We start from the raw sequence: 16,413 nt of genomic DNA on the forward strand, positions 1-16,413 counted from the left end.
CCCCTCACTGTCTGCCATGTAACACTTTCACCCTCATATCTCTGGCCTACACCCCAGTTCTTCTTTGCAAAATGTTTTTTAAAATGTGAGAGATTATACTGCCAAAAAGAAACAATTGATGCAATGACATTAGTGTGTATGTCTGTAACTCTTCTTCATACACTGGAACAGTTGCTCAAATTTGTAGCACATCTGGGCCATTAGGGTGGCTTTTCACTTTTCTGGGAATTTATGGTTGTTTTGCTTTTCCTTGAGGATAGACATTGTGTTGATATGTACATATATGCAGCACATGGATATATCATGACAAAGAGCCTAGATTTTTTTTTTTTTTTTTTTTAGTAGCCTGGATCCTAAGTACACACCAGGAATGTCACACCCCTTATTGGTCCAAACATTTTCCCCATTCCTGAACTTGGACCCTGGTCCCAAAGTGCTACCCCTGTCACGTTCTGTCCCCACAGTGCTCCTACAGACCTGGGTTATCCTAACAGTGTCTCAGGTCCTCAGCCTAGCATCAAAAAACGGCACATGATCCAGTCCCTCCCACCTTAAAGATACCACCATTTATTAAGGCTGAGTGTAAGTCAGGCATGGTGACAAAGAGAAGTCCCTTTCCCAGGTCACACAGCCTGGTCTCAACTCCAAGACCTAACTAACATATAACCTCATATTCACTCTACCTTCATGGCCCCCAATAATGGAGGTGGAAAATGGAAAATGTCCCTCTCCCACTCCACATTGTTGGGGTGGGGGTCTGGGTAGGCCTGGTCAACCTAGAGAAATAACTGGTTGGGCATCACTTGCGGCCCCCAGGGTCCTCCCTTCACTAGCCTGGGAAGGATCAGAAATCAGGAATCACCGGGTAGCTGCAAAGGCCAAAAGTCAGACAGGGGTTTCCTGCCCACCCCTGGGAACTTCCTCCTTCCCGACCCAACTTCTGCCTCCTAGACGCTTACTACCCTGAGGACCCCTCCCCGCACTCCTGTGCCTCTCACCCAGGGATCTGCTCTCCATCTCCTGGACAGATAAGCTGCCAGATAAGCTGCCAGCAGGAAACAATGCAATAACCACAGCAAATCCTTTCTCCCCACCCTGTGACCCAGGCATCATCATCCCACAGAGGGGAAACCAAGGCACAAACAAAAGAAGCCCCTCCCCTGGGCTCCCTCAGGCCCTGCTGCTCTCCACAGCCAGAGACCCAGATTCACTGCCTGCGCTGCTGCTGCTGCTGCTGCTGCTGCTGCGGCTGCTGCTGCTTCCCGGGCACTTAGGTGCCCGCAGGAATGGGCCTCGGGGCAGAAGCTGCACCTCCACCACGCATAGGGATGGGGGGATAAGACGGAGCCTGATTTAGTGCAATTAGCAATTAAGCGGCCCTGCCTGGGAGGCAAATCAGAATCACCAGGCCTGCAGGAGATATGGCCTGCCCTGTGGACATCAGCACCAGGGTCAGTCCCTTCTTTTCTCCTGCAGCCCTCAGCCCCCCACCCCAAGACAATGCTGATGAAAGAAAGGAGAGAATAGTCCGCAAAGCAGCTAGTGCCCCACCCAGTGTTAATCAGAGAGGCAGAGCTGTGCCTGGGCCCCCCCACCCTTCACTGAATGGCTGTGATAACCCGCAGCCCCGTTTCCTCCTGGCCAGGAAGGAGCCAGGCAGAGGAAGTATTAAGAGAAGTAATATAAACACTCCCGCCTCACCTCAGCAGGCAGTGTCCAGAAGGCTGCCACGCAGAGCCGAGCCACTGAGCAGGGCGTGCACCCTCGGAGCCCCACGAGTGAGCAAGCGAGCGATGGGCCTGGCCACGGAGCACGGAGGGCCCTACTTGCAGGCAGGCAGCCGCTCCCGGGGCTGCTGGTATTACCTGCGCTACTTCTTCCTTTTCGTCTCGCTCATCCAGTTCCTCATCATCCTGGGCCTCGTCCTCTTCATGGTCTACGGCAATGTACACGAGAGCACCGAGTCCAACCTGCAGGCCTCCAAGTTTCGCGTGCAGACTCTGCATGCCCAGGTGGTAGAGCTCACAGCCACCAAGGCCAACTTTTCCAAGATGCTCAACATCACCACCAAACAGAAGGAAACCTTGTCGCAGCTGAATAGCAGCACCCGCCGAGACCTCGACAGAATCAATGCCAGCTTCCGCCAGTGCCAGACTGAACTGGTAAGGCTGGGGTGGGGCTCAAGCCCTGGGCACCTGGGCTAAACTTCACCCCTCCAAACTTTGCCCATGAGATGGGACGGGCACAGACTTTCCTTTCACCTGAAGTGCCTGTGTAGATAAGCAATACAGATTTTTGTTAGTGTATGTCCATCCCATGCAAAGTTTATACTAATTGTTTTTTGTTCACTATCTCTCTAGAATTCAAGTTTAACTGGACATCTTGTCCATTAACTGGGCCATGACTTAATGTGCAAAAGCACTTTATGTAGAGACAGCTAAGTAAGAACTCAAAGCATTTTGGTTCTTACTCAGTAAAATGAATAATGAACAGTCCATATTTGCTTCATGCTGGATATCTAGTTTAGAAAAACCATATCACTGGACCCCAGGAAATAGAGGAAAATATGAAGTAATGGAGGCCTAAGATGAGTCAGCTTTCCTGAGCGGCCAGAACAGGGGACCCTAGGAGGTCTCCTGGAATCTGTCGCCTCCTCTAACCTCTCCCTCATGTCAAGCTCACTGGATTCAATAATCACCAATGATATTTATGTTCTCTGTCAGCCTCTCTCTCTCTCTCTCTCTCTCTCTCTCTCACACACACACACACACACACACACACACACACACCCCTCTCCAAGACACCAAGTAGAGGCTGCATCTGGCTAAGAGACTGGAGGTGGGGAGTAACTCAGTTTCTTCTGGTTAACTGAGGTGGGGGGCTTTGGAAGGAAAGGTCTCTGCTGGGGCCTCAGACCTCCTAGGGTCCCCTGTCTGGCCCCTCAGGAAAGCTGACTCATCTTAGGCCTCCATTGCTTCATATTTTTCTCTATTTCCTGGGGTCCAGTGATACGGTTTTTCTAAAGTAGATATCCAGCATGAAGCTCCCCAGCCAGTAGGGAGGATGATAGCTCCCCTCAGATCTGCCCAAGGAATGTGAATCTCTCCCTCTCAAACCCCTGAGGTAAGGTGGGTTCCCTTGGACCTCCAAAATGAATGATCTCCCTCCCCTGCAAGTTCTCAATGAAGGATGGGTCCTCCTCAGTCTCCCAAACTGCCTGAATTCCTCCTCAAATCTCCCAATGAAGGATGGGTCTCTCCCCAGAATGTGTACATTTCTCTCAAACTCCAAGAATGGGGTGAATTCCCCCCTTTAGCCTTCAAGGAGGGACAGATCTTCCTCAGATTCCTAAAATGGGATGACCGCCTCCGAGGCCGCAGGAAAGCCTATGTACCCCTTAGACATCTCCAAACTAGAGCTTCCCTCCTCAGGCCCCCAATGGAGCAGATCACCCCTCAGACCTCAGAACAATACTGTGTACCTCTACAGACCCCCTCAGGTCCAGCAGGCCCATTCAGATTTCGCATGCCTAACAATGAGCCCATTCGAATCTTCTAGAATGTATATGCCCATTGGGTCCAGGAGCCATTAGGAATTCCAAGATCACAAAGTTTTAGATGCTCACAGGCATCCCAGATCCCTGGACTCCTCCATCACAGAATATCTGAAATCTGAGAATCTAGAACATTATAACTTCAAATTTTGAAAAATTACACTTTTTCTTTTCTCCCAATTGATAACCCCTTCTTGGCCAGAACCCCACAGGGTTCACTCCAAGGGCTCTGGGATTCCTTGGGCTCCAGGATATACTCCCACCATCTTGGGAAGGGGTGTTGATGCTGGGAAGCAGCCCCCACCCCAATCTGGCGAGCTGCACTACTGATGGTAGTAGGTTTGAATCTCAAGTTTTTCTCCCATCAGGGCTAAGAAAGAAACATTCTTCCCGCATGCCCACCTTACTGTCTGAGAATTCCCATTTCTCCACATTCTCACCAATACTTCCTGTCCTTTCTTCTTTTTATTTTTTTAATATTTATTTATTTATGCATACAGGAACTGGGGTACAGGCCAGAGGTGCGAGTGGGGGTGGAGAGGGTTCACCAGAGACAGAGTGGGGAGCAGAATAGGTAGATGTACTGAAGTACACTGCTGAGAGGAGCAGCAGGCGGGAAAGGAGGGGTCTGCTGCACCATGTGGGTCACTTCCCTGGCCGGGAATCGAATTCATGCTGCAGTGGCTGTGGGCAGCTTCATAGTGCTGCGCTTTAACCCATGGTGCCACCTGGGAGAGCCCCTTTCTTGTTTTTAATATAAGGTCTCACTAATGGCTGTGAGACAGTCTCTCACTGCAGTTTCGGTTGGAGTTGCCACACTAACAATGGTGAAGGTCTTTTCACACATTTGTCACTAGGTTTTCTTCTAAGAAATTTTATAGCTTTTGTTCTTTAGGGCTTTGGTTCATTTTTAGTAATTTTTATATATGATGCACAGTAGGCATCCAGCATTGTTCCTTGGCCTGTGGCCTTTCAGTTATCCAACACCTTCAATTGAAGACTTTTCTTTCTCCATGGCACGACTGTGGCAACTGCATTCATTTTCTAGAGTTACCTTAACAAAGTACCACAAACTGGATCAGTGTTCAAACAATAGATACTATTTCCGTACACACATGTGCGCACACGATCAAGGTGTCAGAAGGGCTGGTTCCTGTGAGGGAAGGAGGTGTTCAGGCCTCTCTTCTTGGTTTCATGATTACTATTTCTCCTTGAATCCATGTTCAAATTTCCCCTTAAAAAGAAAAACTAAAGTAACCAATCCTACTGGATCAGGGCTTACCCTAATGACCTCATCTTAATCACTTCTATAAAGACCCTGTCTACAAGTACATTTTCAGGTGCTAGGGTTAGGACTCACAGATCTGGGGGGGTGGGTGGGGGCATATCATTCAGCCCATAACCGTAGCCTTATCAAAAATCAGTTGCTAATGCAGCCCTCCCTGGTGGCACAACAAGTTAAAACACAGCACTACGAGGGACTATGATGATGGCACACGGGTGACCTGGTGATGGGAAACCCGTGGGGATTACAATTGAGATGAAAAAAAAAAAAGTACAAAATGATGTAAAAATAAACTGTTATAAAATAAAAACAAAAACACAGCGCTACGAAGCTAGTCACAGCCGCTTGAGCACAAGTTTGATCACCGGCCCCAGAGGTGACCCACATGGCACAGCAGACCTCTGCTGTCTTGCCCGCTGCTCCCCTCAGCAGTGTACTTTGTTGATCTGCCTGTTCTGCTCCCCACTCTGTCTCTGGTGAATCCTCTCACCGCCCCTGCACCTCTGGCCTGTATCCCAGTTCTGTATGCACAAATAAATAAATCTTTAAAAAGAGAATTCAGTTGACAGTGAGTGTGAATTAACCTTTCAAAGTTCCCCCAGGTCACATCATGTGTCAGTATCTGTTCCTTTTTATGCCAGACAGTATTCAGTTGTAACGCCTTTTGAAGGCCAGGCCAACATGCCCTATAAGGCGCTGAGCCCTCTTGAACTGGGCCAGCCCAGGCCACCTGGGTGCGGGCTCGAGGCTCCCAGCCCCAAAGCCCCAGGCAGGCGTGGGGGGCTTGTGAGAGGGGCCACTCACTGAGCTCTTTCCGGTGTCCCACCTGGGTAGGTGATGTACGTCAACAGCCAGCCATACATAGCTGCCATCATCTTAAACGAGGTGAAATGCCAGGAGCAACTGAAGGAGAATAACAAGACTTGTGATGGTGAGTGGCCTTCCCAGAAGAGGGTGGGGTGGAGGCTTCCCTGCCCCGGCTCTTGGTGGTCCCCAACCTTTCTGGCTGTACCCCTAGCCTTGGTCTTCACAATGAACCAGAAGATCAAGAGTGTAGAAGTGGAGATGGCAAAGGAGAAGGTGATGTGCACCAAGGAAAAGGAGGGCCTGGCACTGGGCAAGCGAGTGGCAGAGGAGCAGCTGGCTGAGTGTGTCAAGATCCGGGAGCAGCTGCGGCAAGAGCGACAGCTGGCAGAGGATCGGCTACAAAAGGTGCAGACCCTCTGCGTCCCCCTGGACAAGGACAAGTTTGAGACGGACTTGCGTAACCTCTGGAAGGACTCCATCATTCCGCGCACCCTCGACACCATAGGCTACAGCATTTACAACCCAGAAGTGAATACCATCCGGAGGATGTGTGATCTCATGCCCACCCACATGAGCACCAAGGTGGAGGAGCTGGCGCGGAGCCTGCGGTCTGGCATCGAACGCGTGGCTCGTGAGAACTCAGACCTCCAGCGCCAGAAGCTAGAGGTTGAGCAGAACCTGCAGGCCAGCCAGGAGGCCAAGCAGAAGGTGGAGAAGGAGGCCCAGGCCCGGGAGGCCAAGCTTCACGCGGAATGTGCCCGGCAGACCCAGCTCGCTCTGGAGGAAAAGGCCACACTGCGAAAGGAGCGTGACAACTTGGCCAAGGAACTGGAAGAGAAGAAGAAGGAAGTTGAGCAGCTCAAGATACAACTGTCTATGAGCAACGCAGCCGTGGAGACCTGCATCAAGGCCAAGGTGGGTGGGTGGGGCCAGATCCAGGTTGCCTTGGGCTTGGGCCTGGAAGCCATATTTGTGGTGATGTTGAATTTGGATTTGAACTTGGGTTTGAAATCATTTCCCCCATCTAGATAGAGTTAATTGGGACTCACTTAAGAGTCTTAGTGGTGTGAGGATTGGGGCAGAGTCTGGGATGGGGATCAATATTGAGGAAGGGCAAAGGTTAAATTGGAGATAAGTGACTGTCTGGTCTGGAGTTGAGTGGGGGGCAATTCTAGAGTTTTGAATGCTTTGGAGTTGGGTTGAGCCCAGGCATTGAAAGGGAATTCAGAATCAAGGCTGGTATCACTAGTAGTGACTGTCCATAGTTGGATTTAGGATGTGTTTATGTATGAATGTGGCATTTTATTGACATGAGGATTGGGGTGGAATTGGAATGATATTGAAAAAGGAGTAAGGATCAAGGTTGAGATTAGAGTGACTGGTGAATATCAAAATTGGCTTAGGTTAGGTTGAGGGATTCACTGGTAGGTTTGCTTCAAGGTTGGAATATAGAAATTGAGTTGGAGGTGCTTGGAATGTAGGAATTGAGTTGGAGGTCTTTGGGAAATGGGTTAGGGTTGACAGTGGCCTTGGGATAATGATGAGTGTTGACACAGGTCTAGAGAAAGGTTTGTTGTGGATGTAGAGTTCCTCTTTAGAGTCGGGTCAAGGTGAGCTCTTAGTGACATTGATGTCTGCAGTTGGTTTGGGTTAAGGACTGGACTCTAGCTAAGATTTTACTAGCCTTACAATTGGGGTTGAATTTGGGTTATGAAGAAGGGTAAAATATTGGAGGAAAGGTCACTTGCAGGGTGGCTGTTGGATCTATGGTTGGTGAGACTTGATTCTGGGATTTTGGTGGCTTTGGAATTGGGCTGAGTTGAGGCACAGTCAGATGTAGGTGGCTGGTGGCTTTAGAGATGATTAGAAGCTTGGTACCAATAGTGGTTTTAGGTCAGGGGTTAAAGCACAGCACTGTGAAGCTATCAGCAGTGACTGCAGTATATGAGTTTGATCCCCAGCCAGGGAAGTGACCCACATAGTGCAGCAGACCTCTTCTGACCCACGCGCTGCCCTCCTCAGCACTGTATTTCAGTCAACCCACTTATTCTGCACCCCACTCTGGTAAACCCTCACCTCCTGTACGTCTGGCCTACACCCCAGTTCTTGTGTGCATAAATAAATAAATGTCTTTTTTTTAAAAAGTAGGTTTAGGATTTCATATGCATTAGGATTAGGATTGGAATTGGCATTGACCATGGATTAGCAGTTGAGATTGGATTGATTTAGGGTGGATGTTGGGGGTTGAATAGGACTGGTGCTGGGATCTATTTGAGGTAAAAGATCAGGTGACCCTGGCTTAGGGTTGGAATACATTGGGGCTGAGATAAGGAGAGTTAGGGTTTGGTGTAGAGTAGAAGAAATGCGGGTGCTGATCTGGAGTAGACCAGGCTGGGCTTATTTCACGCGGAGGTTGTGGCCTAAGGCTGAGCTGGAGCTAAGTGTGGCATTGGGAAGGCGCTTGTGAGTGGTCATGATGGAGCAGGGCCGACAATGGGGGAGTAGGGTTGGGCTTGGCATTTTCATAGTGGCTAGATCTAGGGGATGGCTTAGGGTAGAGTTAGAGCTAGTTACAGATATCAGATTAGGACTGGACTTGAGTCTAATAAAGTTCCCATTTTCATATTTGGATCAGATTGTAAGGGCTCAGGTTATGAATTGGTTTTGGATTTTGAATTTGGAAGACCTGGCGATCACGGGATAGCATTGAGGATTGAGATACATGTGGTTTACAGAGCAGGTTTGCTTTAGTCTAGCGGGGACTGGGTTGGGTACAGGGATTCAACTGTAGTCATGGAGTGAGGCCAAAGTGGTGCTGAGACTGAGGCCAGCCGTTTCTGCAGAATGGGGCATCTGGGGGCTGCCAAGGGAAGTCAACCTGACATTCGAGGGAGGGTGGGTGTAAGGATTGTACATCCATTATCACATGTCCCTCTCCATGGTATCTGCCTATCTTTACACCCTGGAAGGGCCTCAGACACAGGTCTCCAAGGATGTGGAAGAGCTTCTCTGGACTTAGCCAGAAACTCTGGTATCGACTAACCTATCCTTCTTTTTACAGTCTCAGCTGGTCCCCATGTCCAGGCCTGTGGGCCCAGCCCCCAACCCCCCACCCATTGGTGAGTGATGGAGGGTAGAGTGGGTAAGGGGACTCCTTACTACCTGGTATCCCAGGTTGCCCACTCTGGCCTGGAGTGGGGTTCCTGATGTAGACGGTCACACCCTACCTCTTCTCTTTCAGACCCTGCTCACCTAGAGGAATTCAAGAAGAGGATCCTGGAATCCCAAAGGATCCCTGCACGCAATGCCATATCCCCATCCAGGTGAGGCGCTAGGCAGGAGGAGACTGGGAACAGGACCAGCGTGGAGGGAAGCTTATCTTGTACTTGCTACTTCCTTAATTGAACACCTGCTTTCTACCAGGCCCTATGCTGGGCCTGAGGATACAGCAGTGACCCAGACATGTGAACCCCCCTGAATGGAGGCTGGAGGAACTGTGAAGGAGCCATAAGAAGGCGATGAAAAGTGTGTAATAATTAGATCCCACCATGAACCCAGCACAATTCTAAGCACTCTGCAGTTAACTCCTTCAGTCCTCATCAGTGAGTGAGCTATTATGATCCGTACTTTCTGGATGAGGAAAATTCGGTACAGAATGGGTTACCTCGGGCCCTGGCTAACAGATCAGGGAGTGGCAGAGCTGTTTGTAGCTTCCTCAACACCCAGCATCTGCTTATCTATGGGGTCACACCGTGCATGTCCCAGGGAGGGTGACTCAGGCCATCACCCCGAAAACATCATGTGGCCTTCCTATGACTGGGTTATATTCCCATCGGTACAGCTCACCAGGGAGGCAGGGTTTGGCATCCTTCAGCACGGTGAGGTCTGAGGCTCAGAGAGGCATTCTGGACTTTAAGTCAGAGCCCTCTGACCCCAAAGCCAGTGCCTTGTTGACTCTGCCACTTGGTATTGTCAACCCTGGGTTTCTTCCAGTGTGGGGTGGGGTGTGAAATGCAGGCCCTGGGCCAAACCAACCTCCAGAGTTGTCAACTACCCACTGGAGGTCTCCACATCAACTCCATCTCCACGATGCCTCTTTCTACAAACCCTCTGGCAGGGCACTCAGTCCCTTGACTCAGGGCTCACGTAACTCGCAACTAACTCACTGGAAAGCTCTGGGAGCAATCCCTCAAGTAGGTTACAGAGAGGGATGTCTGAGATGGGGGTGGGGGAGGGGAGGAGGCCCCTGCTCCCAGCAAACAGTTTTCCTCTCTCCATCTTGGCCCAGAGCCCTGGTGGCAAGGAAGGAGCTTCTATTATTACTAACCCCACTTCTCAGAGGAGGGAACTGAAGCCCCAAGGAAGTGACCAGCCCCAGGTCATGCGTCAGCAGGTCCTGGCTGGAGCCAGGCTCTCAGCCTAGGCCTGTCCTGGCCCCAGATGAGACCGGGGAAGCTCTTGACATTGTTTACCCCAAATGACATCCCATTGATGGAGAAAACAATGCTTACTTAAGTCTGGGCCCCTCCTGCTTCTCTCTGCAGGGTCGCAGGAAGGACTTCTGGGCTCCAGCCTTGCTTTGCCTGCCTTTGGGAGAGGGACCAGGGGCGAGCAGGGGCCATCAGCTCTGGATTCACTCTCTGTATTTTTTATATATTTTTAAAGTACAGGTTTATTAGAAAAAGGAGGGGGAAAGTGAGAGGCACCTGCAAAGTCGCAGGTGAGCAGGAAGCTGCAGCTCTGGGCCCTCAGTTGACACTGGGCGATCCAGGCTCACAGGATCATAGCATGGAGATTTTTGATGTGCCAAATGTGGGGTAGACCCAGTGCATTAAATCACCCCCTCGAGAGTCCAGTCGAGAGGGTCAATTCCTATTCCACTCCAATCCTTTCCTCAAGGGCTTGATAACATCTCCCAGATGCTAATGCATCCACCTAATGACAGCCCCCCCCAACACATGCATATCCCAAGTTCACAAAACCAGGGAATACCCGAGGTCACCCCAACTTGATCAGAACACCTTGCTCTTTAGTTGAACATTGTTTTCAAAGATTTATTTTTGTTTATTTATTTTTAAAGGGAATTTTACTGATTACTTTTACAGATTTATTTATTCACGTATGCATACAGAACTGGGGTACAGGCTAGAGGTGCAAGGGGATTGAGAAGCTTCACCAGGACAGAGTGGGGAGCAGAACAGGCAGATCGACAAAGTACACTGCTGAGGGGAGCAGCGGGCAAGACAGAAGAGGTCTGGTGTGTCATGTGGGTCACCTCCGGGACTGGTGAATTGAATTCCTACTGAAGGGGCTGCGGCCTGCCTGCAGTGCTGTGCTTTAACCCATTGCCCCACCAGGGAGGGCCCTTTAAAGATTTATTTATTTATGCATACAGAACTGGAGTATAGGTCTGAGGTGAGAGGATTCACCAGAGACAGAGTGGGGAGCAGAACAAGTGGGTCTACTGAAACTCTGCTGAGGGGAGCAGTGGGCGGGTCAGGAGAGGTCTTCCGGCCATGTGGTCAGCTCCCTGGCCTGGGAGGAACCCAGGCCTTCATGGTGGGCCCTCGCAGTAGCAGTGCTGAGACTTAACCCCAGGCCACCAGGGAGGCCCCAACTGATGGATTTTCTTTGGCAATCAATTTATTTTAATTAAAAAAACAACAACAACAATATGACTTGTAGTCATACTTGATATGACTACAAGTATTAGATAAATTTTGGCTCCGGGGCTACATGGGTAGAGATGGCAGAAGTCTCAGTGTGGAAGGTCAAGGTGAGAGTTCAGCACCAGCTGTGACAGGCACACAGCAAATGTGGCTCAAGTTCACCTGCATCACTATAATGATTCTTTGTTCATTCAGCCCAAGAATATGGGACGCCATAAGGAACAGAAACCTGACCTCGTGGGGCCCACTGTGGGCCGCCAGATCATAGAGATGAGTCATTTAGGGCCCCTTGGATATGAGTGCGACAGAGAAGGGGTGTTGTGGGGAGGTTGGAATTGTTCTTGGGGGGGCCAAGACAGTCTTCCCTGATCTTAGGGGAGAGTGACATTTGATTAGAGACCTCTCAGAGCCGTGAGGAGGCATCCTGGGAAAGGTGCACCAAGCCACTCATACAGCCCATGCAAAGACCCTGAGTTTGGGTGAGGGCTGGGGTAGAGTGGGTGCGAGGAGGGCAAGTGGGAGGAGGTGAGCTCCTAGGCTGATGAAGGAAAGCAAGGGCCAGGGGACTCGCTGGTCAAGTGAGCGATGGAAGGGGTGGTGGTGGGGGGCTCGTCTCTGAAACCTGGCAAGCCAGCAGGCAGGAGTGGGGGAAGAATATATATCAGGACTGGCCAGGAGCCTGGAAGGGGGAGGGGAACAGGAATCAGCCAAGGAACCTGAGGCTAGTGGGGCCCCAGGGAAGAGCCAGGGAAGGAAGGGAGGGGGGCCAGAGGAAGCAGGACTTGGCTGAGACCCCTCTTCCCCCACCAGGAAACAGCCTCTGCGCCAACCCCTGACCCCTCATGAGAACTTCTGCCAGGCCCTGGAGGGGGAAGGGCACCGCAGCAGTGGATGGCTTCTGCAAAGGCAGGGGGCAGAAGGGGAGGCAGTGCAAATCTTCTTGGAAATTTGGAGGTCTTTGGCAGGGTTTGAGTCCCTGATGAGGAGGCCTGGCAGGGGGCAGAGTGGGTGGAGTCTGGAATGCCAGTCCAGAGGATCTAGCTTTGTCCTGTGAGTGCTGGGGAGCCATGGGGGATATAAGAGCAAGGGCAGGCTCATTAGAAAACCCTGCCTGGAATGGATTAGGGTCCAGCCTGGTGGTTCTGTGTAAACAGAAGAGAGCTGAGGCCCTGCCTTTGGGTCCAAGGGTGGGTCAGGGACTTGGGCAGACTCCCAGGATCGTCTGACCACAGATGAAGTCTGGAGTACGAGGTGGCTGCTCTGAACTCAGTGCCTTCATTTATGTAATGGAAAGGCAAACATTTGAGTCCCACGGGTCCTGAGAGGTTCAATAAGCAGGAGGCTCTCGTGGGGAGGCTGACCCCAAAGGAAGCCTAGGGTGCTCGGAAACAAAACAGGGCCGCCCATCTGTCCAAGGTTTGTCCTTCTGTCTAACACACTGTTACCTTCCCATCTCTTATCCCTACCTAGTGGCTAAGGGGGCCCTGGACCCCAAGGACTGAGGGGTGCCCCGGGCCGGCTGGTGAGCAGAAACGGCACAGCGAGGCACCCGTGGCATAGGATGCAGTGAGGACTGAAGCTCACGACCTCCGCACACACAGCAAGTTGGGTGCCCTCAGCCTGTGCCCACGCCGTCCCCGCCCAGCCACACCCCACAGTACTCTCCCAGGCTCACGCCACACCACACAGCCCCGTTCCCACAGATGCGTAGATGGACACAAGGATGCCTAGGCGCCGTGTGCGAACCGCTCACACGGCCCAGACTCAAGCGAGCGACAGCCGTCACGTGCCCTCTGTCTGCCCAGCCCTGGCCCCATGTCGCAGCTCTCCAGGCACAGGAGTCCAGCTTCCACCCTCTACACAGCCCCTGATCCCACCACCCCGCCTCCAATTTCTTATTCCCTTTCCTCACCTGTCACCCCCAGAGCACTGGGCCTGGAAGTAGAAAGGGAAGACATTTACCTTTTCCCTGACACCAAATAAACGCCAGAAAATCCTTCAAAGATTCCAGAGTCATGATTTCCGCTTTGAAGAGGTGCTTCATGGCCATGGGGAAGAAAAGACTAGAAACAAGAACTCCTTCCCTTAAGTCCCAGTTCAGAAGAGCATTCAATCTGGGAGTGGGGTACCAGTGTCCCCCTTTCCAGGTGTAGGACTTTCCTTATGTGGAAAAAAAAGTCAAAAGTCACCATCTGACAGAAGGGTCTAGGGAGCCTACTACCAGGCCCCGCAGTGGCCTCACTGCTGTTATACGGTATTTCTTTAAAATGGATTTTAAAAGAGTTTCTTAAAAAGCAGTTTAATAATTTGTGGCTTTGTTTTTCTTGGTTTGCAATTGTAGTGACAATTGCCAGGATGCTGCAAGCTGCTGTTAATGGCAGGAACTTCTCGAGAAAATGATTCCAGGAACAGTCTCACAAGAGTCCTAGGACATTTGTTTTGTTTGGTTTTATTTTTGGCAGAATGGGATTTCAGAAAGAACACCGGTGTCCAGTTTGGGTGTGCATCAACTAACAGGACACTAAGTTAGAGGGTAGCTGAGGAAAAACATTAGCAGGACATGGGGAGACCGCCTGATCCCCAGCAGACCGAGGGGGAAATGTTTAAAAATCATAATAACCACTGTTGGTGAAGTCACAGGGAAAGGAGCAATTTCCTACCAGACTGGTAGAAATAAAAATCCAGTTTTGGTCCCTTCTGGAAATGAATTTGGTAACATTTAATAAAAGTCAAGCTGCACAAATTCTTTGATTCAGAAACCCCAGGCCTGGAACTTAAGCTCTGAAAATTAACAACTCCAGGAAGGAATGCATGATGGGGAAATGACCCAAAATTCAAATGTAGAATCTCAAATGGTCTTTTCCCCTCTAACCTCCCCAGGCCCCACCCCTGCAACCAATACCACTGTCCTCTGAGACCCAGGACAGAGAGGGAATGAGTCAGACAAGCTGAGGTTGGCAACGCCACGCTTAGGGCAGGCCAGCCAGGAGGGACAAAGGAGCGATATTTCCGGGATCCGGAAACACGGGTGAGAGACAGCGGCTGCAGGAAACACTCAGCTGGGGCCCCGCCAAGCCAGGGCAGGGGGTCAGCCCGGCCAGCCTGCCCAGACGGGCCAATCAAGAGGCCCCAAGGAAGTGGAGACGTCCCTGGACTCCAAACTACTGCTCAGGCAGCCTGCAGTCTTGGAGAGAAGGCTTAATTTGGGGATTTGAATCTTGGGTCAATCCATCTCAGCCTTCATTTTATCATCTGTGAAATGGCTATAAGAAGTCACTCAAGTCTCCAAACACTGGGCACAAGTCTCTGTCCGTTGGGCAGCCTCTCCCACCTGGAACATCCCAGGATACGAACCCACCAACCTGGCCTCCGTGGGGACCGTGACTCCGCTGTCCAACTCCCTGACTTCAGCCTTGGCCTCCAGTATAACTCCCATACTGGTCCGGAGGGACCCTCAGCTCTTTTCTGCCCCTCCCTTCACACACAGCCCAGCCCTTGCTCCAGTTTTTCTGGGTGGTTATTACTCTGACTGAAGACTCCCCAACTGTTAATTTGCACTGTACCCTCAGACTAGATCACCTTTTACTTGCCTGGCAAGCTCATCTCCTTCCAAGGTCTAGCACCAGACATTCCTCTTCCAGGCAGCCCTCCTAGGTGTCCCACATGTAGTCCCCAGCCCCAACCATCACTCTCCTGCCCTGACCACATGGCTCTGACTCTCCCAGGCTGGTGGTTCTCCTGAGGCCCCAGGAGGGGCTGAGTACCAGCCAGGGAGCAATTGGCTGACCCCCTCCCTGACCCTGTGGTCCAGCCTCCTGGTGAGGTTCTGACTCTTTGGGGATTTCCTGTGACCTCTATAAATAACCCCCATGGCTGCTTCCCACAAACTGCCTCACCCTTCTTGGAAAAAAGGGATTGTAGCCAAGGACCTCAGTGCAGCTGTGTGCCAGGGCCTGGGGGAGGTGGGTGGGGCCCATGCATCCTGCCCCTGGAGCGTCTCCCTTCCCACCGGCACCCCACTCACCCCTCTTCGAAGCCCTCTGGACCATCCCAACACCCAGCCCCCATCATTGCTTTCTTCTCTCTGGGTATCAGCTTGTTTTCCTACCAAATGGGTGTGACAATAATACCCATGGCTGGATCATGGTGTAACCCCTTCCCTCAGGGAGCCCCCATCCACAAGTGACTTCAGCTGCTGAACAGGCAAACAGATCACCAAATAGTAAGATGATGCAATGAAGACTGTGAAGAGTCTGGGATCCATGTTATTTGGAAGAGTCTGGCATCTTTATGGGTCTGGGATCCATCCCAGCCTATACTCACATGTTTCCCAAAACCCAAGAGCATGAAACTGCAGGTGGAGATTTCTTCCCTGACTCTGGGAAAGACCATGATCCTTTTTGAGAACTTGTTTCTGCTGCTCGCAAGGGGGAAGCCTTCATCCCATTAACCCGAGGCTCTGCTGCGTTGATCACGAACAGCGCCTCTGCTTCATTGGAGCATAGCGCCCCCTGGTGTGTGGCTACTGCCACATCAGGCCCCAAAGTCTCAGACCCAGTGGCCCCTGCCCATCCGCTTATGTTTACTTTTTTTTAATTATATCATTTATGAACTGGGGTGTAAGGCAGAGGTGGAGGGTGAGAGGAGTCACCAGAGATAGTATGGGAAGCAGAACAAGCTGAGGGGAGCAGTGGGCAAGACAGGAGAGGCCTGCTGCCCCATGTGGGTCAGCTCCCTGGCCAGGGATCAAACTTGAGCTGCAGTGGTTGGCAATAGCCTCCACAGGGCTGAGGCTTAACCCCTGAGCCACCAGGGAGGCCTGACTTACGCGTTTTTAAAACCCTTCCTCTCCTCTTCCTCCTTACAACTCATAAAGATGAGCTGATGATTCACTTACTGTTTTCTTAATAATATTTCTTCTTTTTAGCTTAATTCATTGTAAGTATGCAATATATATAACACAAAATACATATCCATCAACTGTTTTAGGTTCTTGGTAAGGCTTCTAGTAAACAGCAGGCTAGCAGTTAAGGTTTTAAGGAGTCAAAAGTTACATAAGGTAGGTCTGTTGTCCCTAACTCCTGCATTGTTCAGGTATC

At 51.0% G+C, this 16,413-nt stretch overlaps 1 protein-coding gene across 1 annotated transcript; it reads left to right on the forward strand.

Moving 5' to 3' along the window:
- Window positions 1-1,701: 1,701 nt before the first annotated feature.
- Window positions 1,702-13,317, forward strand: PLVAP (plasmalemma vesicle associated protein). The gene is made up of 6 exons (XM_004688188.2): window positions 1,702-2,162; window positions 5,673-5,769; window positions 5,857-6,560; window positions 8,707-8,764; window positions 8,887-8,968; window positions 12,785-13,317. Exons 1-6 carry the CDS (start codon window positions 1,794-1,796, stop codon window positions 12,789-12,791), a joined length of 1,317 nt encoding a protein of 438 aa, XP_004688245.2. The 5' UTR covers window positions 1,702-1,793; the 3' UTR covers window positions 12,792-13,317.
- Window positions 13,318-16,413: the final 3,096 nt, after the last annotated feature.

The sequence above is a fragment of the Condylura cristata genome, unplaced genomic scaffold (assembly GCF_000260355.1).
Source record: "Condylura cristata isolate star-nosed mole 26May11 unplaced genomic scaffold, ConCri1.0 scaffold00024, whole genome shotgun sequence".
Lineage (NCBI taxonomy): Eukaryota > Metazoa > Chordata > Mammalia > Eulipotyphla > Talpidae > Condylura > Condylura cristata.

Bases quoted from the DNA above. Each gene is read 5' to 3' on its own strand.
- PLVAP (XM_004688188.2), top strand. From the start codon at position 1,794: ATGGGCCTGGCCACGGAGCACGGAGGGCCCTACTTGCAGGCAGGCAGC. The intron at 2,163-5,672 runs GTAAGGCTGGGG...CCACCTGGGTAG, and splicing joins GCCAGTGCCAGACTGAACTG to GTGATGTACGTCAACAGCCA. The intron at 6,561-8,706 runs GTGGGTGGGTGG...TTCTTTTTACAG, and splicing joins AGACCTGCATCAAGGCCAAG to TCTCAGCTGGTCCCCATGTC.